A 27,706-nucleotide genomic window follows, 5' to 3' on the forward strand; every position below is an offset into this window, starting at 1 on the left:
TTGGATTTTTCGACCCAAATGCAAGTAGGATTTAATGAAACAACCTCCCTCGTCCTTTCCAAGAAACAGCCTGATCACATGAAAGAAAAGGCAAACGCTTTAAGAAAAAAAAGTGACCAAGTCCTGCCTGGGCTTGGCAAGCTAACCATATGCTTCCCCGCCTTGTAAACTTCATTTATGTTTCAATTTGTTTCACAGATTACAACAAACCCGAAATTAACATTAAGCAAGAGGCGGTTTACAAATATCGTATTACCAGGAAACAGTCTGTTATTAAGACACTTTCACTTTCAATAATTTTAATGGAGTCTGGGCAGAATTGGAACTAGCAAAATCAAGCTACTGTCAGAAATTAAATCAAACACCAACAGGTCAGTTACAGCTTTTAAAATGGTCAGATTCTAAACTCACCTACTTACAAACTGTTTGTCCAAAGTTCTCTGTCCTTTTTCTTTTTAAGAAAACAGATTGAGCAATATACTTCCTGCTTTTCTACCCACCCTCTGTTTTTCATTAGTGCTCGTTGCGTTTTGTGTTGAAGGTGGGTGGGGTGTTGAACCCAGCTCTACACCATTGTGTCCCGCCCCCTAAACACATCAAACTAAACAGATGAGAAAGTGGAAAAGTTTAACATGTAAGAGTGGCCCAGAGGGCTTCCCTCTTCTCCTATAACATAAACTAGCTTGACAAAACTCTCAAGCCTTAACTTCACTCCAGAGGTCGCAGAAATTGAGAAACTGTTGGAGAAATGCAATTGACAATGGTGCTCATTTTGCCAGCAGGATATTTCCACGGCTTTAATGAAGAATTATCGCACCTTTCTCGACCTCAGGACTTCCCAAGGTGCTTTACAGCCAATTAAGTACATTTGAAGTGTAGTCACTGTTGCATTCATAGAATCATACATCACAGAAGGAGGTCATTCAGCCCATCGTGTCTGTTCTGGTTCTTTTAAAGAGCTATCCAATTACTCCCACTCCCCCGCTCTTTCCTTATAGCCTTGCAAATTTTTCCTTTTCAAATATTTATCTAATTCCGGACTTCAAGGGTTAAGTTACAAGGAGAGATTACACAAATTAGGGTTGTATTCCCTAGAATTTAGAAGGCTAAGGGGTGATCTGATCGAAGTTTTCAAGATATTAAGGGGAACAGATAGAGAGAAACTATTTCCGCTAGTTGGGGATTCTAGGACTAGGGGCATAGTCTAAAAATTAGAGCCAGACCTTTCAGGAGTGAAATTAGGAAACACTTCTACACACAAAGGGTGGTAGAAGTTTGGAACTCTCTTCCGCAAACGGCAATTGGTGCTAGATCAATTGTTAATTTTAAATCGGAGATTGATAGCCTTTTGTTAACCAAAGGTATTAAGGGATATGGGCCAAAGGTGGGTAAATGGAGTTAGGTCACAGATCAGCCATGATCTAATTGAATGGCGGAACAGGCTCAAGGGCTGAATGGCCTCCTCCTGTTCCTATGTTCCTAATTCCCTTTTGAAAGTTACTATTGAATCTGCTTCCACCACCTTTTCAGGCAGTGCATTCCAGATCACAACAACTCGTTGCATTATGCAGGCAAACAGCAGCCAATTTGCGCACAGCAAGGTCCCACAAACAGCAACGTGATAATGACCAGATATTCTATTTTAGTGGTGTTAGTTGAGGGATAAATGTTGGCCAGGACACCGGGGAGAACTCCCCTGCTCTTCTTTGAAATAGTGCCATGGGATCTTTTACTTCCACCCGAGATTGCTTCAGGAGGCTCAGGCTATTGCGCCAGGTCGTCGCAGAAAGTTGTTGCTTGCTGGAACAAGACCTGCTGTCCAGAGGACCTGGTGGACATGCTGTTAAAGTCACCAGCGCCCTCAACTTCTTCACCTCAGGCTCCTTCCAGGGATCTGCAGCAGACATTTGTGGGTTCTCAGTCAGCCGCCTACAGATGCATCACCCAGGTGACCGATGCCATGTTTGACAAGTCAGCCAATTATGTCAATTTTGCCACTGATGAAACCAATGTTACTGAGCAAATTAATTTTTAAAACATATCACGTTAAATTAAAATTATATTGGTCGAGGTTATTTTGCTTTTGCTGCGATGTGGCCAAGTCGGCTTTAATATCGGCGCTGGAAACGGGCCATCGATGACCGCATCAGACCGCTCCCTTTAACTGGGCCGGGAAAGGCACGTGGCTGGTTTAGTTAATTAGGGCCATTAAGTAAAAGTCGCCCTGAGCCCAACATCGCGTTCCTGACCCGCTGCGCAGCCCGCACTGGATCGCGGCCTAACACACTCAACTCACGACAAGGCCTGTGCAGAGAGGGGCCGGCGACGTCATCGCGGATCACGTGCTCGGACCGGCAGCGTCCTCACGTGATCACATGACCTCACAAAGCGCTCTCTGCTGAAGGGTGAAAGGTGAAATTGCTGGTGGGCCGCGGGCCGGGGGAGAGACCGCGCTGAACAGGGGCCTCCCGATGACTCGAGTCCCGCGGCTCGTTTACCTGATCCGACTTTCGTTCGTTCGTACTTTTCTTTTAATATTGTTTGTTTCTGTTAGTTGACGAGAATCCCGTCACCGTCCGGTGCCAATAGGCGGAATTTTGAGGTTGTTAAAAAGTAGCCAATAGGCGGAATTTTGAGGTTGTTAAAAAGTATTTATAGAAAGAGAGAGAGACCTCGAGGGAGTGAGCCCCTCTCCTGGTGGAGAGAGACAGAGTGAGCCGCACTTCTGGCGGGGGGAGAGATAGAGAAAATGAGCCCCACTCCTGGGGAGAGGGAGTGAGCCCCCCTCCTGGTGGAGAGAAACAGAGTGAGCCGCACTTCTGGGGAGAGGGAGTGAGCCCCTCTCCTGGGGAGGGGGAGAGAGAGAGAGAGAGAGAGAGAGAGTGTGTGAGCCCCACTCCGGGGGGAGAGAGAGGGAGTGAGCCCCATTCCTGTGGGGGAGTGAGCCCCATTCCTGTGGGGGGGGGGGGGGGGGGGAGAGGGAGTGAGCCCCATTCCTGGGGGGGGGGGGAGAGGGAGTGAGCCCCATTCCTGGGGGGGGGGAGAGAGGGAGTGAGCCCCATTCCTGGGGGGGGGGAGAGAGGGAGTGAGCCCCATTCCTGGGGGGGGGGGGAAGAGGGAGTGAGCCCCATTCCTGGGGGGGGGGGAAGAGGGAGTGAGCCCCATTCCTGGGGGGGGGGGGAGAGGGAGTGAGCCCCATTCCTGGGGGGGGGGGGGGGAGAGGGAGTGAGCCCCATTCCTGGGGGGGGGGGGGGAGAGGGAGTGAGCCCCATTCCTGGGGGGGGGGGAGAGGGAGTGAGCCCCATTCCTGGGGGGGGGGAGAGGGAGTGAGCCCCATTCCTGGGGGGGGGGGAGAGGGAGTGAGCCCCATTCCTGGGGGGGGGGGAGAGGGAGTGAGCCCCATTCCTGGGGGGGGGGAGAGGGAGTGAGCCCCATTCCTGGGGGGGGGGAGAGGGAGTGAGCCCCATTCCTGGGGGGGGGGAGGAGTGAGCCCATCCTGGGGGGAGAGGGAGTGAGCCCCACTCCTGGGGGGGGGAGAGGGAGTGAGCCCCACTCCTGGGGGGGAGAGGGAGTGAGCCCCACTCCTGGGGGGGAGAGAGAGAGAGAGAGTGAGCCCAACTCCTGGGGCGGGGGAGTGAGCCCCTCTCCTGGGGGGGAGAGAGAGGGAGTGAGCCCCACTCCTGGGGGGGGGGGGGGAGAGGGAGTGAGCCCCACTCCTGGGGGGGGGGGGAGCGGGGAGCGCGCCCCGCTCCTGCGGGGGGGGGGGGGGGGGGAGAGAGCGGGAGCGAGCCCCGCTCCTGCGGGGGGGGAAGAGAGAGGGAGTGAGCCCTGCTCCTCGGGGAGAGAGAGAGGGAGTGAGCCCCGCTCCTCTGGGAGAGAGAGAGGGAGTGAGCCCCGCTCCTGGGGGAGAGAGAGGGAGTGAGCCCCGCTCCTGGGGGGGAGAGAGAGGGAGCGAGCCTCGCTCCTCAGGGAGAGAGAGAGTGAGCTCCGCTCCTGGGGAGAGAGGGAGAGAGAGAGAGGGAGCGAGCCCCGCTCCTAGGGGAGAGAGAGCGGGGAGAAAGCCCCGCTCCTGGGGGAGAGAGCGCGGGAGCGAGCCCTGCTCCTGGGGGAGAGAGAGCGGGAGCGTGCTCTGCTCCTGGGGAGAGCGAGAGGGAGCGAGCCCCGCTCCTGGGGAGAGAGAGAGTGAGGGAGCCCCGTTCCTCGGGGAGAGAGAGAGGGAGCGAGCCCCGCTCCTGGAGGAGGGAGAGCGGGAGCGAACCCCGCTCCTGGGGGAGGAGAGAGCGGGAGCGAGCCCCGCTCCTGGGGGAGGGAGAGGGGGAGCGAGCCCTGCTCCTGGGGGGGGGGAGAGAGCGGGAGCGAGCCCCGCTCCTGGGGGATAGAGAGAGGGGGAGCGAGCCCCGCTCCTGGGGGAGAGAGAGAGAGGGAGCGAGTCCCACTCCTGGGGGGAGAGAGAGGGAGCGAGCCCCGCTCCTGGCGGGGAGAGAGAGGGAGCGAGCCCCGCTCCTGGGGAGAGAGAGAGAGGGAGCGAGCCCCGCTCCTGGCGGGGAGAGAGAGGGAGCGAGCCCCGCTCCTGGGGAGAGGGAGCGAGCCCCGCTCCTGGGGAGAGAGAGAGAGGGAGCGAGCCCCGCTCCTGGGGGAGAGAGAGAGGGAGCGAACCCCGCTCCTCGGGGAGAGAGAGAGGGAGTGAGCCCCACTCCTTGGGGAGAAGAGAGTGAGCCCCACTCCTTGCGGGGAGAGAGAGAGGGAGTGAGCCCCGCTCTTGGGGAGAGAGAGAGGGAGCGAGCCCCGCTCCTCGGGGAGAGAGAGCGGGAGCGAGCCCCGCTCCTCGGGGAGAGAGAGCGGGAGCGAGCCCCGCTCCTGGGGGAGAGAGAGGGGGAGCGAGCCCCGCTCCTGGGGGAGGGAGAGGGGGAGCGAGCCCCGCTCCTGGGGGAGGGAGAGGGGGAGCGAGCCCCGCTCCTGGGGGAGGGAGAGGGGGAGCGAGCCCCGCTCCTGGGGGGGAGAGAGAGGGAGAGGGAGCGAGCCCCGCTCCTGGGGAGAGAGGGAGAGGGAGCGAGCCCCGCTCCTGGGGAGAGAGGGAGAGGGAGCGAGCCCCGCTCTTGGGGAGAGAGAGAGAGAGAGAGAGGGAGTGAGCCCCGCTCCTCGGGGAGAGAGAGAGGGAGTGAGCCCCGCTCCTCGGGGAGAGAGAGAGGGAGCGAGCCCCGCTCCTCGGGGAGAGAGAGAGGGAGCGAGCCCCGCTCCTCGGGGAGAGAGAGCGGGAGCGAGCCCCGCTCCTCGGGGAGAGAGAGCGGGAGCGAGCCCCGCTCCTCGGGGAGAGAGAGCGGGAGCGAGCCCCGCTCCTCGGGGAGGGAGAGCGGGAGCGAGCCCCGCTCCTCGGGGAGGGAGAGCGGGAGCGAGCCCCGCTCCTCGGGGAGGGAGAGCGGGAGCGAGCCCCGCTCCTGGGGGAGGGAGAGGGGGAGCGAGCCCCGCTCCTGGGGGAGAGAGAGAGGGAGCGAGCCCCGCTCCTGGGGAGAGAGGGAGAGGGAGCGAGCCCCGCTCCTGGGGAGAGATGGAGAGGGAGCGAGCCCCGCTCTTGGGGAGAGAGAGAGAGGGAGCGAGCCCCGCTCCTGGGGGGAGAGAGAGAGGGAGCGAGCCCCGCTCCTGGGGAGGGAGAGAGAGGGAGCGAGCCCCGCTCCTGGGGGGGGAGAGAGAGGGAGTGAGCCCCGCTCCTGGGGAGAGAGAGAGAGGGAGCGAGCCCCGCTTCAGGGGAATGGGGAGTGAGTCGCCAGAGGTGTCTCTTTCTGTAAATACTTTTCAACAACCTGAAAATGGCAGATGACGAGATCGGTTTTAAAGAGCGTCTTAAGGAGGAAAGAAAGGTTTAGCGAAGAAATTCCACAGCTCAGGGCCTAGGCAGCTGATGGCATGGCTGCCAAGTCTAGCGCGATTAAAACCGCGGATACTCGAGGGCAGAATTAGAGGAGCGCAGAGATCTTTGGGTGTGGGGCTGGAGGAGATTACAGAGATAGGGAGGGGTGAGGCCATGGAGGGATTTGAAAACAAGGATGAGAATTTTAAAATCGATGCATTGCTTACCTGGGAGCCAATGTAGGTCAGCGAGCACAGGGTAGATGGGCAAACGGGACTTGGTGCGAGTTAGGAGTTTTGGATGACCTCAAGTTTATGGAGGGCAACACGTGGGAGCCCAGCCAGGAGTGCATTGGAATAGTGAAGTCTTGAGGTAACAAACGCATGGACGAGAGTTTCAGCAGCGAATGAGTTGAGGCAGGGGCAGAGTTAGACGATGTTATGGAGGAGGAAATAGGCCGTCTTAGTGATGCTGTGGATATGTGGTAGTAAGCTCATCTCTATCAAATAGAACGCCATGGTTGTGAACGGTCTGGTTCAGCCTCAGACAGTGGCCAGGGAGAGGGATGGAGTCGGTGGCTGGGGAACGGAATTTGTTGCGGTCTTCCCAATAATTAATTGGAGGAAATTTCTGCTCATCCAGTACCAGATGTCAGACAAACAGTCTGACAATTTAGAGACGGTGTGTGGTGAGGTAGAGCATACATGTGGAAACTGACATTGTTTTCGGATGATGTCGCCGAGGGGCAGCATGTAGATGAGAAATAGGAGGGGGCGGAGGATAGATCGTTGGGGGACACCAGAGGTAACGATGCGGGAGTGGGAAGAGAAGCTGCTGCAGGTGATTCTCTGGCTACGATTAAATAGATAAGAATGGAATCGGGCAAGTGCAGTCTCACCCAGCTGGGAGACAGAGGAGAGGTGTTGGAGGAGGATGGAGTGGTCAACTGTGTCAAAGGTTGCAGACAGTTCAAGAAGGATAGTTTATCACAGTCACATAGGATGGCATTTGTGACTTTGATAAGAGCCGTTTTGGTACTGTGGCAGCGGCAGAAACCTGATTGGAGGGATTCAAACATGGAGTTGCAGGAATGTTGGGCATGGGTTTGGGAGGTGACAACACGTTCAAGGACTTTGCAGAGAAATGGGATGTTGGAGACGGGGTGGTTATTTGCAAGGACAGCAGGGTCAAGTGTGGGTTTTTTGAGGAGAGGAATGATGATGGCAGATGACTGCAAATTTGATGGGGAGGGTTAAAGTAACTGGAGAGGGGACTGTTAATATCAGCTAACATTGGGGCCAGGAAGGGAAGTTGGGTGGTCAGCCATTTGGTGGGAATAGGGTCGAGAGAGCAGGAGATGGGTCTCATAGCCAAGGTGAGCTCAGACAGGGCATGAGGGGGAGATAGGAGAGAAAGGCACTGATCAGGCCACAGTGCTCCAGTGTGATGGAATCCTCTCCACCACCTGCAAGGCACAAGTCAGGAGTGTGATGGAATCCTCTCCACTTGTCTGGGTGAGTGCAGCTCCAACAACACTCAACACCATCCAGGACAAAGCCGCCCGCTGGATTGGCAGCCATCACCTTTCGAAATCCTGGAATTCCCTACCTAACATTGTGGGATTACCTTCACCACACGGACTGCAGTGGTTCACGACGGCGGCTCACCACCACCTTCTCAAGGGCAACAAAGGAGGGCAATCAATGCCAGCCTTGTCAGTGATGCCCACATCCTGAGAATGAATCTTTAACACCTCCTACAGAGGTGCCGTCTCCTGCCCATAAGTCAGTGCCCAGACTCCATTATAATTCTGAGCAGAAGGATGCAAATGATGACTATTGGGAAATGTGATGTTACTGATCTTCAAAGCAAACGCTCTGATGCATTTTTCAGCTCACGGGAGGATATTCAGCTTGGAGTCTGGTTACAGATAAGTAACCGTAGGGAGGCACTGTGTGTACGCTGTCTCTCGCCTCTGAGACTGGGGTTCAGTTTAGAAAAGTGCAGTATGTGGTCCGTTAGTGATATATTGGTGCGGACATTAATAATTATTTCATAATAACAACAGAAAATGCTGGAAAAACTCAGCAGGTCAGGCAACATCCGTGGAGAGAAATTATTTCATGTTGTTGACAGGGAGCCTGGAACCTGTGATCATTTCAATATGGTAAGTAAATTTTTAATACAATATAATTGTGCTTGTAAATATCTTACCTTTTGTTAATCTTGAGCAGCAAAGCAGGATACGAATGATGAGTTTATTTTCATGTTGATGTCACCATGAGGCTCAAAGTAAACGCTCTGATGTGTCCTGCAGCTCACTGGGAGCAGATTTCACCATAAGACTTTATGGAAATGGGGCTTTAGTCTCTCTAGCTAGTTGCACCGTCTTTAATCTTGTTCCCTTGCTCATCGAGTCATTCCACAGATAACTGACGGTAACGCTCACTACTCCAGGATAACTTGGGGGTCGTGCTCATTGTCTGTTTGGGATTCTTTTCATCGCCAGCTTGGCTCTGCAGATAGACATCTTGTAAAGCCAAAACATTCCTGTTTGGGGCAGGGCGTGGGGCTGTAAGGGGTTTTCTCTGATACTGGTCCCCCGCTACACACAGTTCTTGGATGCCAGGATTTATAAGGACAAAATACACACGGCACAGGGTTTTGGCTCAACCTTTGATTCGTTCGTTTATTGAACACACACAATTACCTCCCCAGTATAAATCCCTGCGATTTATATCAGGCTAACAACCCCAAAATACAAACCCCTACGCAAGGGTCATTTGCATCGACACAATATGACACAGTTAAACCCGTCCGCGATTTGACTGTTACATATAGAGTTACCCAGACTCGATCACAAAGCCCTTATTGTGATATGACTGAAACTCACAAACTTACTCAGACTCGATCACAAAAGCCACCTCTATGATTTGACTGAAACACACAATCACCACTCCCGATCAGCGGTCTCTTGGAGTTGATTGTAGGCCCGAATCTTTCTGTTCGCTGTTCTGCTGTTGGCTTCCCACACCACTGTCTTCGAAGTGATCTTACTTTAAACCAAAACCAAGGGTATTTCCTGGCCCCCTCCTGAGCATACGATTCATTTCAAAATGTGTGAATTGTCCCTGGTATTGTCCATTGATTAGAGATATCTTTCTGACAATGCAACTTTCCCAAAGTGACTGCATATGCGAAGTTGTTGGTTTCTGTTAGCATTCGTTATCAAAAGACTCAAGGCCCAGCCCATTGTCTAGGCCTGTACTGAAACTAGTTATTCGGCGGCCATGGTCTAAGGTGGACAATGTAACCCCTTAAGTTACATGAATATGCGGATGTTCTTGTTCAGATTTTAGATTCGTAGTTTTGGCTACAATGTTTGAATTAACCCTTTATTGCCAAGCCCTTTCTGCGGGCTCTGCAGTTCTGGGTTTTTATATTTCATAGTCCAATATTTTTACCGTTGGGGAGAAATCAATCCTACACGGCGATTGGTGCTTGATCACTTTTGTAAAGTATGATTTAGTCTTTGAAGTGATTTATACTTTTCTGTAACTCTGAGGGAAAATTGTTGTCTAAAACCAGTTTGTTTTCTCTCTGATGTGACTGATCAGTTTACCGTGCAGAAACGAGGCTCAACGAATGGGCAGTTTTTAAAAAAGCAAAACAAATACCTCCGCTGTGCTGGGCTGACGTTAACTCTTGTCTTTGCTGTGATCAAACAGGGACTGTCCCATGAGAACAGAGTGGGCCGATGGGCATTGATTGTGGATCTTGCTACTCTGAGGAATCCAGACCAGGCGTTGAAAGTGTTTGAATCACAGATTGCACAGTGTGTTGGGCCTTTACCTGGTACAGTGACTTACTCAAGCTCAAGGAATGAACTTTTTTTTTTAAACAAAACAGTATGTTCTTTGTGAAGGGAGGATCCTCTGGTCACTGGGACCATGTATTTGGAGGGGAGTGTTTTGTAGATAGAATAAGATAAAACTGAACCCTTGACTGAACAGACTGCAGGATCTGATTAGATGCACGGCTAGAGCTGGATTTCTTGTTTTATTTCTTTGTTAGGCCAATTAAAAATTTCAAAACTGAGATCGATAGGTTTTTGTTAGGTAAGGGTATGAAGGGTTTTGGAACCAAGGCAGGTAGGTGGAGTTTAGACACAGATCAGCCATGATCTAATTGAATGGTGGAACAGGCTCAAGGGGCTGAATGACCCGCTGCTAGCCCTATGCTGTGTGGTGTATACACTGGGCAAGGAGCAGTGCAGGCGACTGTGTTTTTTCAATAGATGGCCTGCCCTCCCATTGTTTATTCCCTCTGCTCTGCCCTTTGGCGGAGCTCTGGGCATCCTCTTGTCCGGGCTGAGTTATGCTGTAAGGCAGCGCAGATCTGATCCTGCGGCCTACCAGCCTTGCACAGTCCACAGGACTGCTGGCACATTGCAGGCTGTGAAATCCAGTCCATAAATCAGACATTGGTACTTCAGCTTTTTTTTCCTACTCTTGGTAAATATGGAGGTGATACTTTACTTAAAAGGACAACTGTGGAAAAGGGGTGTAATATGGAGACCGGGTTCTACACTTTAATAAAGCAAATCTCTGCCTGGTCCCTGTTCTTGATTCAGGGCTGGTGCCGTCCCACCTGCAGTATGGCAGCAGCTTTTGATGTGTTAAAGCCGATTCAATTGGAAGTTCCTGCTGTGCACAGAAATGTGTAAATAATCAGCAGTGCTGCTAATGAGAAATAACCCTGCCCACTGCAGACGTGTGTAGAGGGCTTCAGCTGTTCAGGAATAGATCTCCTTCTCTTCTCGCCCCCTAATCCCCACTATCTATCTGTCAAAATCTTAGAACTCCCTACTGAACATGGTGGGCAGCCCGCTTGATCAGCACCCCATCCACTATCTTAAGCATTCACTCCCTCCACAACCGGTGTACTGTGGCTGCAGTCTGTACTATGCAATGTTCCCGTTAATTATTTTTTGGTACGCAGCCCATTCAAAATGCATGTACGGTTTTTCCCATTGTAAAGCCGGCTGCGTGGGAGGTCCAGAGAGCTGCGCAGCTTAAAGGGAACATTGGTACTATGTGCAGGGTGCACTGTAGCAACTTGCCAAGGCATCCTCGGCGGCACCTACCAAACCCGCAACCTGTGCCACAAAGAGGGACATGGGTACCAGGTGCACAGGAACACCATCACCTCCAGGTTCCCCGCCAAGTCACATCACCCTGGCTTGGAAATATATCGCATTTCAAATTCCTGGAATTCCCTACCTAACATTGTGGGAGCACCTTCACCACACGGACTGCAGCGGTTCACGACGGCGGCTCACCACCACCTTCTCAAGGGCAACAAAGGAGAAACAGAAGAGGAGCAGGAGTAGGCCATTCGGCCCCTCGAGCCTGCTCCACCATTTAATGAGATCATGGCTGATCATCCAAATTCTGTACCCTGTCCCTGCTTTCTCCCGATATCCCTTGATCCCTTTAGCCTTAAGAAATATATCTAACTCCTTCTTGAATATATTTAATGAATTGGCCTCAACTGCCTTCTGTGGTAGAGAATTCCACAGTTTCATCTCTCTCTGGGTGAAGAAATTCCACCTCATCTCAGTCCTAAATGGCTTACCCCTTATCCTTAGGAGGGCAATCAATGCCAGCCTTGTCAGTGGTGCCCACATCCCGAGAATGAATCTTTAACACCTCCTACAGAGGTGCCGTTTCCTGCCCATAAGTCAGTGCCCAGACTCCATTATAATTCTGAGCCGAAGGATGCAAATGATGACTATTGGGAAATGTGATGTTACTGATCTTCAAAGCAAACGCTCTGATGCATCCTTCAGCTCACGGGAGGATATTCAGCTTGGAGTCTGGTTACAGATAAGTAACCGTAGGGAGGCACTGTGTGTACGCTGTCTCTTGCCTCTGAGACTGGGGTTCAGTTTAGAAAAGTATGCAGTATGTGGTCAGTTAGTGATATATTGGTGCGGACATTAATAATTATTTCATGTTGTTGACGGAGGGAGACTGGGCCTGGAACCTGTGATCACTTCAATATGGTAAGTGAATTTTTAATACGATAAAATATTAAATATCTATCTTTTGTTAATCTTGAGCAGCAAAGCAGGATACGAATGATGAGTTTATTTTCATGTTGATTCCACCATGAGGCTCAAAGTAAACGCTCTGATGTGTCCTGCAGCTCACTGGGAGCAGCTTTCACCATAAGACGTCATGGAAATGGGGCTTTAGTCTCTCTAGTTGCACAGTTTTAAATCCTCTTCCCCTGCTCATCTAGTCATTCCACAGATAACTGAAGATAATGCTCACTACTCCAGGATAAGTGCGGTGGCACGGTGGCATAGTGGTTAGCACTGTTGCCTCAGCGCCAGGGACCCGGGTTCAAATCCGGCCTCGGGTGACTGTCTGTGTGGAGTTTGCACATTCTCCCCGTGTTTACGTGGGTTTTCTCCGGGTGCTCCGGTTTCCTCCCACAGCCCAAAGATGTGTGGGTTAGGTTGATTGGCCATGATAAAAAAAAAATTTGCCCTTAGTGTTAGGGGGGATTAAATATGTGGGGTTACGGGGATAGGGCTTGGGTGGGATGGCTGTCGGTGTAGGGACCGGGTGCTAGGGTTTGGATGATCAGCCATGATCTCGTTGAATGGCGGAGCAGGCTCGAAGGGCCGAATGGCCTACTCCTGCTCCTATCTTCTATGTTTTTATGTAACCTGGGGGTTGTGCTCACTGCCTGTTGGGATTCTTTCATCCCCAGCCTGGCTCAGTAAATGGACACCTTGTAAAGACAAGAAATTCCTGTTTTTTGGGGGTGGAGGTGATTGGTGCTTGATTATAGCCTGTTCACTTTTGTAAAGTTAGTCTTTGAAGTGATTTATACTTTTCTGTGACTCTGAAGGTGCATGCTGCCGCTTAAAACCAATTTGTTTTCTCTCTGATGTGACTAGCTTGGCTAGAAGCGCAGCTAGTTTTGGAGCACAGGTCTTCAGCACTACAGCCAGGATGTTGTCAGGGCCCATGGCCTTTGCTGTATCCAATGTACTTGGCCATTTCTCTATCGTGTGGAGTATTCAGCCTGGAGCCCCTGGTTACAGATAAGTAACCGTAGGGAGGCACTGTGTGTACGCTGTCTCTCGCCTCTGAGACGGGTTCAGTTTAGAAAAGTTTGCAGTATGTGGTCAGTTGGTGATATATTAGTGTGATCACTAATAATGATTTCATGTTGTTGACAGAGGGAGCCTGGGCCTGGAACCTGTGATCATTTCAATATGGTAAGTGAATTTTTAATACAATAAAATTGTGCTTGTAAACATCTATCTTTTGTTAATCTTGAGCAGCAAAGCAGGATACGAATGATGATTTTATTTTCATGTTGATGTCACCATGAGGCTCAAAGTAAACGCTCTGATGTGTCCTGCAGCTCACTGGGAGCAGCTTTCACCATAAGACTTTATGGAAATGGGGCTTTAGTCTCTCTAGCTAGTTGCAGAGTTTTTAATCTTGTACCCCTGCTCATCTAGTCATTTCACAGATAACTGACGGTAACGCTCACTACTCCAGGATAACTTGGGGGTCGTGCTCATTGCCTGTTTGGGATTCATTTCATCGCCAGCCTGGCTCTGCAAATAGAAATCTTGTAAAGACAAGAAATTCCTGTTTTGGGGCAGGGCATAGAAACGTCGAAGATAGGAGCAGGAGTAGGCCATTCGGCCCCTCGAGCCTGCTCCGCCATTCAGTGAGATCATGGTGGTCACCCAAATTCAGTACCCTGTCCCTGCCTTCTCCCCATATCCCTTGGTCCCTTTAGCATTAAGAAATATATTTAATGAATTGGCCTCAACTGCCTTCTGTGGTAGGGAATTCCACAGGTTCACCACTCTCTGGGTGAAGAAATTCCTCCTCATCTCTGTCCTAAATGGCTTGCCCCTTCCTGTGACCCCTGGTTCTGAACTCCCCAACCATCGGGAACATCCTTCCAGCATCTAGTCTGTCTAGTCCTGTTATAATTTTATAAGTTTCAATGAGATCCCCTCTCATTCTTCTAAACTCCAGCGAGTATAAGCCCAATGGACCCAATCTCTTCTCGTACGCCATTCCGGCCATCCCAGGTATCAGTCTGGTGAATCTTCGCTGCACTCCCTCCATGGCAAGAACATCCTTCCTCAGATAAGGCGACCAAAACTGCACACAATACTCAAGGTGTGGTCTCACCAAGGCCCTGTACAACTGCAGCAAGACATCCTTGTTCCTGTACCCGAACCCTCTCGCTACGAAGGCCAACATACCATTTGCCTTCTTAACCGCCTGCTGCACCTGCATGCTTGCCTTCAGCGACTGGTGCACAAGGACACCCAGGTCTCGTTGCACTTCCCCTTCTCCCAATCTACTGCCGTTCAGATAATAATCTGCCTTCCTGTTTTTGCCACCAAAGTGGATAACCTCGCATTTATCCACATTATACTGCATCTGCCATGCATTTGCCTAATCGCCCAACCTGTCCAAATCATACTGGAGTTTCTCGGCATCCTCCTCACAGCACACACGCCCACCCAGCTTTGTGTCATCTGCAAACTTGGAGATATTACATCTAGTTCCCTCGTCTAGATCATTAATATATATTGTGAATAGCTGGGGTCCTAGGACCGATCCCTGCGGTACCCCACTAGTCACTGCCTGCCACTCGGAAAAAGACCCGTTTATTCCAACTCTTTGCTTTCTGTTTGCCAACCAGTTCTCTATCCAAGTCAGTACCTTACCCCCAATCCCATGTGCCTTAACTTTACATGCTAATCTCTTATGCGGGACCTTATCGAAAGCCTTCTGAAAGTCCAAATACACCACATCCACTGGTTCTCCCTTATCTATTCTACCAGTTACATCCTCAAAAAATTCCAGTAGATTAGTCAAGTGTGATTTACCTTTTGTAAATCCATGTTGACTTTGTCCGATCCTGTCACTGTTTTCCAAGTGCTCTGCTATTACATCTTTTATAATGGACTCCAGCATTTTCCCCACTACCGATGTCAGGCTTACAGGTCTATAATTCCCCGTTTTCTCTCTACCACTTTTTTGGAATAGTGGGGTAACATTAGCTACCCTCCAATCTATGGGAACTGTTCCAGAGTCGATAGAATTTTGGAAGATGACCAGCAATGCATCTACTATTTCTAGGGCTGCTTCCTTAAGTACCTTAGGATGTAGATTATCAGGCCCTGTGGATTTATCGGCCTTCAATCCAGTCAATTTCCCGAACACCATTTCCTTTCAAATACTGAATTCATTCAGTTCCTCCCTCTCATTAGACCCTGTGTTCCCCAACATCTCTGGGAGGTTATTTGTGTCCTCCTTTGTGAAGACAGAACAAAAGTATATATTTAATTGGTCTGCCATTTCTTTGTTCCCCATTATAAATTCCCCTGATTCTGACTTCAAGGGACCTACGCTTGACTTCACCAATCTTTTTCTCTTCACATATCTATAAAAGCTTTTACAGTCACTTTTTATGTTCCGTGCAAGCTTACTCATACTCTATTTTCCCCCTCTTAATTAATCCCTTTGTCCTCCTTTGCTGAATCCTAAACTGCTCCCAATCCTCAGGTTTGCTGCTGGGGTGATTGGTGCTTGATCACTTTTGTAAAGTATGATTTTAGACTTAAAGTGATTTTATATTTCTCTGTGACTCTGAGGGCAGACTGCTGTTTAAAACCGGTTTGTTTCCTCTCTGATGTGACTTGATCAGTTTGCAGTGCAGAAACGAGGCTCAAAGAATGGGCAGTTTTTAAAAACCAAAACAAATACCTCAGCTGTGCTGGGCTGACGTTAACTCTTGTCTTTGCTGTGATCAAACAGGGACTGTCCCGTGAGAACAGAGTGGGCCGATGGGCGTTGATTGTGGATCTTGCTGCTCCGAGGAATCCAGACCAGGTGTTGAAAGTGTTGGAATCACAGATTGCACAGCGTGTTGGGCCTTTACCTGGTACAGTGACTTACTCAAGCTCAATTAATGAACCATTTTTTAAAACAAAACAGTATGTTCTTTGTGAAGGGAGTATCCTCTGGTCACTGGGACCATGTATTTGGAGGGCTGTGCTTTGTGGATAGAATAAGATAAAACTGAATCCTTGACTGAACAGACTGCAGGATCTGATTAGATGCACGGCTAGAGCTGGATTTCTTGTTTTATTTCTTTGCTAGGCCAATTGACAATTTCAAAACTGAGATCGATAGGTTTTTGTTAGGTAAGGGTATGAAGGGTTTTGGAACCAAGGCAGGTAGGTGGAGTTTAGACACAGATCAGCCATGATCTAATTGAATGGTGGAACAGGCTCAAGGGGCTGAATGACCCGCTGCTAGCCCTATGCTGTGTGGTGTATACACTGGGCAAGGAGCAGTGCAGGCGACTGTGTTTTTTCAATAGATGGCCTGCCCTCCCATTGTTTATTCCCTCTGCTCTGCCCTTTGGCGAAGCTCTGGGCAGCCTCTTGTCCGGGCTGAGTTGTGCTGTAGGGCAGCGCAGATCTGATCCTGCTATGAGTGAGGCAGGTACGGGGATCCAGGAGGTAGTGTTGGAGGAGCCGCAGCCCTTGCTCTTGTCCAACAGGTTCGAGGCTCTTACTCCCTGTGAGGACGGGAACAGGGACTGCAGGGAGGATGAGCAACCTGGCCACAGCACCGTGGAACAAGGGGCCATTCAAGTGGGGGGAGTAAAAAGAAATGTTGTAGTGGTAGGGGATAGTATCATTCGGGGAATAGATAGGGTTTTTTGCAGCCGAGAGCGAGAGTCCCGAAGGCTGTGTTGCCTGCCCGGTGCCAGGGTTAAGGACATCTCCTCTGGGCTGAAGAGAAACTTGGAGGGGGAGGATCCAGTTGTCGTGGTCCATGTTGGTACCAACGACATAGATAGGACAAGGAAAGAGGTTCTGCTGAGGGAGTATGAGCAGCTAGGGGCCAAATTAAAAAGCAGAACCACAAGGGTAATAATCTCTGGATTACTACCTGAGCCACGAGCAAATTTGTCTAGGGTAAATAAAATCAGAGAGTTAAATGCGTGGCTCAAAGACTGGTGTCGGAGAAACGGGTTTTGCTTCTTGGGACACTGGCACCAGTACTGGGACGGGAGAGAGCTGTTCCGGTGGGACGGACTTCACTTGGCCAGTGCTGGGACTAGAATCCTGGCGAATCGAATAACTAGGGCTGTAGAGAGGGCTTTAAACTGATTAGTGGGGGGGAGGTTTCAAGAGAGCGAAAAATAAAAATGTCAGCGGAGAAGGCAATAGCGCATGGTAGTGGGGAAATTAAAAACCAGAGCGTGTCAGGAAGGGACAGAATGTATAAAGATAAAGGTAGAGTAGTAAAAGGGGTAAAAGCAGGAATAAATTGTCACAAAACATATTTTAAAAGCTCTTTATCTGAATGCACGCAGCATTCATAACAAAATAGACGAGTTGACAGTACAAATAACTACACGAGTATGATCTGGTGGCCATTACAGAAACATGGCTGCAAGGTGACCATGACTGGGAACTAAACATACAAGGGTATTTGACAATTAGGAAGGACAGACAGGAAGGGAAGGGAGGTGAGGTGGCTATGTTAATAAAGGATGGAATCACTGCAATAGTGAGATGCTATTAGGTCAAAGGATCAGGATAGTGAAACAGTTTGGGTGGAGATAAGGAATAATAAGGGGAAAAAGTCACTAGTGGCGTAGTCTATAGGCCTCCTAACAGTTACAACTCTGTTGGTTGGAGTATAAATCAGGAAATAGTTGGGGCTTGTAATAAGGGAACAGCTATAATCATGGAGGATTTTAACTTTCATATTGACTGGGCAAATCAAATTGGGCAGGGCAGCCTTGAGGAAGAGTTCATAGAGTGCATTAGGGACGGGTTCCTTGAGCAGTATGTAACTGAACCAACCAGGGGGGCAGGCAATCTTAGATCTGGCCCTATGTAATGAGACAGGATTAATAAAAAATGTCCTAGTAAAGGATCCCCTTGGAATGAGTGACCATAACATGGTTGAATTCCAAATTCAGTTGGCGGGTGAGAGAGTTGGACCTCAAACCAGCGTACTAAGCTTAAATAAAGGAGGCTATGAAGGTATGAGAGCAGAGTTGACTAAAGTGGACTGGGAAAATAGATTAAAGTGTAAGACGGTACATGAGCAGTGGTGTACATTCAAGGAGATATTTCACAACTTTCAAGAAAAATATATTCCAGTGAGGAAAAAGGGGCGTAAAAGAAAAGACAGCCATCCGTGGCTAAGTAAAGTAATAAAGGATAGTATCCGACTGAAAACAAGGGCATATAAAGTAGCCAAATCTAGTGGGAGGATAGAAGATTGGGAAGCATTTAAAAGTCAGCAAAGAATAACTAAAAGATTAATTAAGAAAGGGAAGATAGATTATGAAAGTAAACTAGCAAAAAATATAAAAACAGACAGCAAGAGTTTCTACAGTTATATAAAAAGAAAAAGGGTGGCTAAAGTGAATGTTGGTCCCTTAGAGGACGAGACCGGGAAATTAGTGGTGGGGAACGTGGAGATGGCGAAAATGCTCGAACAGATATTTTGTATCAGTCTTTACAGCAGAGGACACTAAAAATATCCCAACACTAGACAAACAGGGGGCTATGGGGGGGGGGAGGAGCTAAACACGATTAAAATCACTAAGGAGGTGGTACTCGGTAAGATAATGGGACTAAAGGCGGATAAATCCCCATGACCTGATAGCTTACATCCTAGGGTCTTGAGAGAAGTAGCGGTAGGGATTGTGGATGCATTGGTGGTAATTTTCCAAAACTCCCTGGATTCAGGAAAGGTCCCAGCAGATTGGAAAACTGCTAATGTAACGCCCTTATTTAAAAAGGGAGGCAGACAAAAGGCTGGAAACTATAGACCAGTTAGCCTAACATCTGTGGTTGGTCAAATGTTGGAGTCCATTATTAAGGAAGCAGTAACAGGACATTTGGATAAGCATAATTTAATCGGACAGAGTCAGCATGGTTTTACGAAGGGGAAGTCATGTTTGACAAATTTGCTCGAATTCTTTGAGGACGTAACAAACAGGGTGGATAAAGGGGAACCAGTGGATGTGGTGTATTTGGATTTGCAAAAGGCATTTGACAAGGTGCCACACAAAAGATTACTGCACAAGATTAAAAAATCACGGGATTGGGGGCAATATACTGGCATGGGTGGAAGATTGGCTATCTAACAGAGAACAGAGAGTTGGGATAAATGGTTCATTCTCGGGCTGGCAATCGGTAACTAGTGGTGTTCCGCAGGGGTCAGTGCTGGGACCCCAACTCTACAATCTATATTAACGATTTGGAGGAAGGGACCGAGTGCAACGTATCCAAGTTTGCCGACGATACAAAGATGTGAGGGAAAGCAGTGAGTGAGGAGGACATAAACCTGCAAAAGGACATAGATAGGCTAAGTGAGTGGGCAAAAATTTGGCAGATGGAATATAATGTTGGAAAGTGTGAGGTTATGCACTTTGGCAGAAATAATCAAAGAGCAAGTTATCTAAATTGAGAGAAACTGCAAAGTGCTACAGTTCAAAGGGATCTGGGGGTCCTGGTGCATGAAACACAGAAGGTTAGTATGCAGGTACAGCAGGTGATCAGGAAGGCCAATGGAATCTTGGCTTTTATTGCAAGGGGGGTGGAGTATAAAAACAGGGAAGTCTTGCTGAAGTTATACAGGGTACTGGTGAGGCCACACCTGGAATACTGCGTACAGTTTTGGTTTCCATATTTAAGAAAAGATATACTTGCTCTCAAGGCAGTTCAGAGAAGGTTCACTCGGTTGATTCCAGAGATGAGGGGGTTGACTTATGAGGAAAGGTTGAGTAGGTTGGGCCTCTACTCATTGGAGTTCAGAAGAATGAGAGGCGATCTTATCGAAACATATAAGATTGTGAGGGGGCTTGATCGGGTGGATGCGGTGAGGATGTTTCCACTGATGGGTGAGACTAGAACTAGGGGGCATAATCTTAGAATAAGGGGCTGCCCTTTCAAAACTGAGATGAGAAACTTCTTCACTCAGAGGATGGTAAATCTATGGAATTTGCTACCTCGGAGAGCTGTGGAAGCTGCGACATTAAATAAATTTAAAACGGAGATAGACAGTTTCCTAGCTGATAAGGGAATAAGGGGTTACGGGGAGAGGGCAGGGAAGTGGACGTGAGTCTAAGTTCGGATCAGCCATGATCCTATTGAATGGCGGAGCAGGCCCGAGGGGCCGTATGGCCTACTCCTGCTCCTACTACTTATGTTCTTATGACCGCTGTGGAAAAGGGGAGTAACATGGAGACCGGGTTCTACACTTTAATAAAGCAAATCTCTGCCTGGTCTCTGTTTGTTCTTGATTCGGGGCTGGTGCCGTCCCACCTGCCGTATGGCAGCAGCTTTTGATGTGTTAAAGCTGATTCAATTGGAAGTTCCTGCTGTGCACAGAAATGTGTAAATAATCAGCAGTGCTGCTAGCAGGAAATAACCCTGCCCACTGCAAACGTGTGTAGAGGGCTTCAGCTGATCAGGAATACTTCCTCCTCCTTCTCTTCTCGCCCCCTAATCCCCACTATCTGTCAAAATCTTGGAACTCCCTACTGAACATGGTGGGCAGCCCGCTTGATCAGCTATCTTAAGCATTCACTCCCTCCACAACCGGTGTACTGTGGCTGCAGTCTGTACTATGCAATGTTCCCGTTAATTATTTTTTGGTACGCAGCCCATTCAAAATGCATGTACAGTTTTTCCCATTGAAAAGCCAACTGCGTGGGAGTTCCAGAGAACTGCGCAGCTTGAAGGGAACATTGGTACTATGTGCAGGGTGCACTGTAGCAACTTGCCAAGGCATCCTCGGCGGCACCTACCAAACCCGCAACCTGTGCCACAGAGGGACATGGGTACCAGGTGCACGGGAACACCATCACCTCCAGGTTCCCCTCCAAGTCACATCACCCTGGCTTGGAAATATATCACATTTCAAATTCCTGGAATTCCCTACCTAACATTGTGGGATTACCTTCACCACACGGACTGCAGCGGTTCACGACGGCGGCTCACCACCACCTTCTCAAGGGCAACGAAGGAGGGCAATCAATGCCAGCCTTGTCAGTGATGCCCACATCCCGAGAATGAATCTTTAACACCTCCTACAGAGGTGCCGTTTCCTGCCCATAAGTCAGTGCCCAGACTCCATTATAATTCTGAGCCGAAGGATGCAAATGATGACTATTGGGAAATGTGATGTTACTGATCTTCAAAGCAAACGCTCTGATGCATCCTTCAGCTCACGGGAGGATATTCAGCTTGGAGTCTGGTTACAGATAAGTAACCGTAGGGAGGCACTGTGTGTACGCTGTCTCTTGCCTCTGAGACTGGGGTTCAGTTTAGAAAAGTATGCAGTATGTGGTCAGTTAGTGATATATTGGTGTGGACATTAATAATTATTTCATGTTGTTGACAGAGGGAGACTGGGCCTGGAACCTGTGATCACTTCAATATGGTAAGTGAATTTTTAATACGATAAAATATTAAATATCTATCTTTTGTTAATCTTGAGCAGCAAAGCAGGATACGAATGATGAGTTTATTTTCATGTTGATTCCACCATGAGGCTCAAAGTAAACGCTCTGATGTGTCCTGCAGCTCACTGGGAGCAGCTTTCACCATAAGACGTCATGGAAATGGGGCTTTAGTCTCTCTAGCTAGTTGCACAGTTTTAAATCCTCTTCCCCTGCTCATCTAGTCATTCCACAGATAACTGAAGATAATGCTCACTACTCCAGGATAACCTGGGGATTGTGCTCACTGCCTGTTGGGATTCTTTCATCCCCAGCCTGGCTCAGTAAATGGACACCTTGTAAAGACAAGAAATTCCTGTTTTTGGTGGGTGGTTGGGGGTGGAGGTGATTGGTGCTTGATTATAGCCTGTTCACTTTTGTAAAGTTAGTCTTTGAAGTGATTTATACTTTTCTGTGACTCTGAAGGTGCATGCTGCCGCTTAAAACCAATTTGTTTTCTCTCTGATGTGACTAGCTTGGCTAGAAGCGCAGCTAGTTTTGGAGCACAGGTCTTCAGCACTACAGCCAGGATGTTGTCAGGGCCCATGGCCTTTGCTGTATCCAATGTACTTGGCCATTTCTCTATCGTGTGGAGTATTCAGCCTGGAGCCCCTGGTTACAGATAAGTAACCATAGGGAGGCACTGTGTGTACGCTGTCTCTCGCCTCTGAGACTGGGGTTCAGTTTAGAAAAGTTTGCAGTATGTGGTCAGTTGGTGATATATTAGTGTGATCACTAATAATGATTTCATGTTGTTGACAGAGGGAGCCTGGGCCTGGAACCTGTGATCATTTCAGTATGGTAAGTGAATTTTTAATACAATAAAATTGTGCTTGTAAACATCTATCTTTTGTTAATCTTGAGCAGCAAAGCAGGATACGAATGATGATTTTATTTTCATGTTGATGTCACCATGAGGCTCAAAGTAAACGCTCTGATGTGTCCTGCAGCTCACTGGGAGCAGCTTTCACCATAAGACTTTATGGAAATGGGGCTTTAGTCTCTCTAGCTAGTTGCACAGTTTTAAATTTAGTTCCCTTGCTCATTCCACAGATGTTACACTCACTATTCCAGGATAACCTGGGGGGGGGGGTTGTGGTAGAAAACATGGGCATTATGTGGGAAATATACATTATTGAATGTAGTAATGTTTGTGTGGTGGGTGGTGCAAGACCGAAGTGTGAAACGGGCTCAAGAACAAGTGTGGAGAGCAGTCTGCGATTCGCTGATTGTCATCCCTTGCAGGTGATGCTGTGACATCAGTGTCCAGTGGAAAGGTTGGTCCGACTGTGTAGAATCGGGGCGGGAGGGTTAATGTGTCAGATGAAAGATCTCCACCTCAAACATTGATCTGTCTGTCGTCTCTATTTACAGATGCTGACTGGGGACCTAGTGTGTATTTCCAGCACTTGTGGTTTTTCTTATGAAGACCTGAACTGAGTTTCATGTCTCCGGCCGTCCTGATTGTTTGTTTGTTTGTTGTCTGGGGTTGTTTTGTAAATCCAAGTGACCGTTCACTCATTATGCGCACTGTTCTCGAGCACAAGATAGCTGTTCTCTGTCTGCAGCTGATTATTGTACTGTCCTGCATAGTCACTTGTTGGCCTGAATAAACCTCTTCCCTTCCATGACTCCTGTTTATCTGCTAACAAGATGGTTGATTCTAGTAATTTTTTTCCCCCTCATTTGCATTGAGAATCTTTGTATCCCATACAAACCACTTCTCACAATAACATGTCGTACTCAGACTTTGCTCGCTCCTTCTTCCTGATCCCATTTGTGCTGGGACAATTTCTAACATGTTCTCAGTTAGGGGTGCTAAGTGCATGTGATTGTTTCCTGCTATATATTTTTTGGATAATTGAGTTTGGCTAGATTAGCAGCAATGCAACATGGTATAAAATATAAATTCTAACATTAATCTTCATGATTAAACTTTTGGATAATAGATTTACATGTTAAATAGTGCAGGAGGAGGCCATTCGGCCCATCGTGTCTGCGCTGGGTCTTTCCAAGAGCCCAGTTAGTCCTACTTCCCTGCTCTTTCCCCATATCCCTGCAATGTTTTTCTTCAGGTATTTATCCAATTCCCTTTTTGAAGGCTACTATTGAATCTGTTTCCACCACCGTATCAGGCAGTGTTCACGTTAAGCTGCGCAGTCACGCAGTGGTCTGGAGGTCCCGCGCAGGCTGCTTGCTGGCTTTTAAATGCAGAAACTGTGCAATAATTTGGGCCGTGCACCCAAAAAAGATTAGCGGGAACATTGCTATCGGGCAGTGCATTCCAAATCCCAACCACTCGTTGTGTAAAAAAAAAAGATTTTTCTCCTGTAGCTTCTGGTTCTTTTGCCAATCACCTTAAATCTGTGCCCTCTGGTCATCGACCCTTCCCCCATTGGAAACAGTTTCTCTTTATTTACTCAAGCTGAACCCTTCATGATTTTAACCGATCTCCTCTTAGCCTTCTCTGCTCTTGAGAACAACCCGAGGTTCTCCAGTCTATCCACGTAACTGTAATCCCTCATCCCTGGAACCATTCTAGTAAAGGAAGATGGTTGTGGTGGTTGAAGGTCAATCATCGCAGCCCCAGGACATTGCTGCAGGAGATCCTAGGGGCAGGGCCATTCACAACTCCTCAGATAACGAAGCAATCCATGCCCGCATGCAACAAGACCTGGATGACGTTCAGGCTTGGGCTGATAAGTGGCAGGTAACATTTGCACCACAGAAGTGCCAGGCAATGACTATCTCCAACAAGTGAGAATCTAACCACCTTCCCTTGAGATTCAATGGCATTACCATAGCCGAATCCCCCAGCATCAACATCCTGCGGGGTCACCATTGACCAGAAACTCAACTGGACCAGCCACATAAATACTGTGGCAACAACAGCAGATCAGAGGTAAGGTATTCTGCAGTGAGTGTCACCTCCTGACTTCCCAAAGCCTTTCCACCATCTACAAGGCACAAGTAAGGAATGTGATGGAATACTCTCCACTTGCCTGGATGAGTGCAGCTCCAACAACACTCAGGAAGCTTGACACCATCCAGGACAAAGCAGCCCGTTTGATCGGCACCCCATCTACCACCTTAAACATTCACTCCCTCATACCGTGGCTGCAGTGTGTACCATCTACAAGATGCACTGCATCAACTCGCCAAGGCTTCTTCAGCAGCACCTCCCACACCCGCGACCTCTACCACCGAGAGAGATGAGGGCAGCAGGCTTGTGGGAACACCACCACCTCCGAGTCACGCACCATCCTGACTTAGACGTATATAGCTGATCCTTCATCGTCGCTGGGTCAAAATCCTGGAACGCCCTCCCTAATAGAAGTGTGGGAGTACCATCACCACACAGACTGCAGCGGTTCAAGAAGGCGGCTCACCACCACCTTCTCGAGGGCAATTAGGGATGGGCACTGAGACACCTACAGTAACACTAGCCCCCACCCCCCCCACACACAGACACCTATAGTAACGCTATAACCCCCCCCCCCCCCCCACACTGAGACACCTACAGTAGCACTATAACCCCCCCAAACTGAGATCTCTAGTTGGTTCCTCGACATATTGGTCCAGGAAACCATCCCGTAAACACTCCAGGAATTCCTCCTCTACAGTATTGTTACTAATTTGGTTAGCCCAATCTATATGTAGATTAAAGTCACCCATGATAACTGCTGTGCCCTTATTGCACGCTTCTCTAATTTCCCTTTTTATGCCATCCCCAACCTCCACATTACTGTTTGAAGGTCTATATACCACTCCCACTAATGTTTTCTGCCCCATGGTATTTCTCAGTTCTACCCATGCAGATTCCACATCATCAGAGCTAATATCCTTCCTTACAATTGTGTTAATCCCCTCTAACCAGCAATGCTACCCCACCTCCTTTTCGCCTATCCTGAATATTGGAATACCCCTGAATGTTGAGTTCCCAGCCTTGGCCACCCTGGAGCCATGTTTCTGTAATCCCAATCAAATCATATTTGTTTACCTCTATTTGCGCAGCTAATTCATCCACCTTATTACGAATGCTGCTCGCATTAAGACACAAAGCCTTCAGGCTTTTAACGCTCTTAGACTTTTTAGAATTATTATTTACTGTGGCCATGTTTGATTTAAACCGTTGATTTCTCTGACTGCCACTTTTGTTTTTCTCCTTCCTATCTTGCTTTTATCCTTGTTTCCCTTTCCTCTGTCTCCCTGCTCAGGTTCCCAACCCCCTGCCATTTTAGTTTAAACCCTCCCCCACAGCACTAGCAAACACTCCCCCAGGACATCGGTCCCAGCCCTGCCCAGGTACAAACCGTCAGGTTTGTACTGGTCCCCCCACCTCCCCCAGAACCGGTTCCAATGTCCCAGGAATTTGAATCCCTCCCCCTTGCACCATTCCTCTAGCCACGTATTCATCTGAAATAACCTTCTATTTCTACTCTTGACTAGCACGTGGCACTGGTAGCAATCCTGAGATTACTACCTTTTGAGGTCCTATTTTTAAATTTACCTCCTAACTCCCTATATTCAGCTTTTAGGACCTCATCCTGTTTTTTACCTATATCGTTGGTACCTATATGCACCACGCCAACTGGCTGTTCACCCTCCCCTTCCAAAATGTTCTGCAGCCGCTCTGAGACATCCTTGACCCTTGCACCAGGGAGGCAACACACCATCCTGGAGTCTCGTTTGCGGCCGCAGAAACGCCTATCTATTTCCCCTTACAATAGAATCCCCTATTACTATAGCTCTACCCCTCTTTTTCCTCCTGTGCAGCAGAACCACCCCTGGTGCCAGGAAGTTGGCTGCTACTGCCTTCCCCTGATAAGCCATCCCCCTCAACAGTATTCAAAGTGGTATATCTGTTTGAGAGGGGAATGTCCACAGGGGACACCTGCACTACCTGCCTGCGCCTACTATTCTGCCTGTTGGTCACCCATTCCCTTTCTGCCTGTGCAACCTTTACCTGCGGTGTGACCAACTGCTTAACTGTGATATCCACAACGTCCTCAGCATCGGGTACTTAAGGAAGTGGCCCTAGAAATAGTAGATGCATTGCTGATCATCTTCCAAGATTAAATTAGAATCTGGAACAGTACCCATGGGTAGCTAATGTTACCCCACTATTCAAAAAAGGTGGTAGAGAGAAAATGGGGAATTACAGACCGGTAAGCCTGACATCGGTAGTGGGGAAAATGCTAGAGTCCATTATAAAAGATGCAATAGCAGAGCACTTGGAAAACAGTGACAGGATCGGACAAAGTCAACATGGATTTACAAAAGGTAAATCGTGCTTGACTAATCTGGAATTTTTTGAGGATGTAACTGGTAAAATAGATAAGGGAGAACCAGTGGATGTGGTGTATTTGGACTTTCAAAAGGCTTTTGATAAGGTCCCGCATAAGAGATTAGCATGTAAAGTTAAGGCACATAGGATTGGGGGCAAGGTATTGACTTGGATAGAGAACTGGTTGGCAGACAGAAACCAAAGAGTTGGAATAAACGGGTCTTTTTCCGAGTGGCAGGCAGTGACTAGTGGGATACCGTAGGGATCTGTCCTTGGACCCCAGCTATTCACAATATATATTAATGATCTAGACGAGGGAACTAGATGTAATATCTCCAAGTTTGCAGACGACACAAAGCTGGGTGGGCGTGTGTGCTGTGAGGAGGATGCCGAGAAACTCCAGGATGATTTGGACAGGTTGGGTGATTGGGCAGAAGCATAGCAGATGCAATATAACATGGATAAATGTGAGGTTATCCACTTTGGTGTCAAAAACAGGAAGGCCGATTATTATCTGAATGGCAATAGATTGGGAGAAGGGGAATTGCAACGAGACCTGGGTGTCCTTGTGCACCAGTCGCTGAAGGTAAGCATGCAGGTGCAGCAGGCGGTTAAGAAGGCAAATGGTATGTTGGCCTTCGTAGCGAGAGGGTTTGCATACAGGAACAAGGATGTCTTGCTGCAGTTGTACAGGGCCATGGTGAGACCACACCTTGAGTATTGTGTGCAGTTTTGGTCGCCTTATCTGAGGAAGGATGTTCTTGCCATGGAGGGAATGCAGCGAAGATTCACAAGGCTGATACCTGGGATGGCAGAAATCACGTATGAGGAGAGATTGGATCGATTGGGCTTATACTCGCTGGAGTTTAGAAGAATGAGAGGGGATCTCATTGAAACTTATAAAATCCTGACAGGACTGGTCAGACTAGATGCAGGAAGGATGTTCCCGATGGTCGGGCAGTCCAGAACCGGGG

General features: G+C 48.8%; 1 protein-coding gene across 5 annotated transcripts; it reads left to right on the forward strand.

The window, feature by feature from the left end:
- Positions 1-2,246: 2,246 nt before the first annotated feature.
- Positions 2,247-23,076, forward strand: LOC147121705 (uncharacterized). Of its 5 annotated transcripts, XR_015077598.1 has the most exons (8): positions 2,254-2,516; positions 7,914-8,012; positions 9,574-9,700; positions 13,104-13,142; positions 15,721-15,847; positions 21,349-21,387; positions 22,208-22,246; positions 22,820-23,076. XR_015077598.1 is itself a non-coding variant. In XM_085982149.1 (6 exons), the coding sequence occupies exons 1-5, from the start codon at positions 2,472-2,474 to the stop codon at positions 22,231-22,233; spliced, it is 336 nt and encodes a 111-aa protein (XP_085838275.1). In that variant the 5' UTR covers positions 2,247-2,471; the 3' UTR covers positions 22,234-22,246; positions 22,820-23,076. The 5 variants fall into 5 exon arrangements, 2 of the variants coding, with proteins under 2 accessions (XP_085838275.1, XP_085838276.1); XR_015077597.1 differs by lacking the exon at positions 9,574-9,700 and having other exon boundaries at positions 2,267-2,516; XM_085982149.1 differs by lacking the exons at positions 9,574-9,700; positions 21,349-21,387 and having other exon boundaries at positions 2,247-2,516.
- The last annotated feature ends 4,630 nt before the right edge of the window (positions 23,077-27,706 follow it).

This window comes from Somniosus microcephalus, chromosome 3, assembly GCF_052327205.1.
Source record: "Somniosus microcephalus isolate GS21.2 chromosome 3, FLI_Smic_1.0, whole genome shotgun sequence".
Taxonomy (NCBI): Eukaryota; Metazoa; Chordata; class Chondrichthyes; order Squaliformes; family Somniosidae; genus Somniosus; species Somniosus microcephalus.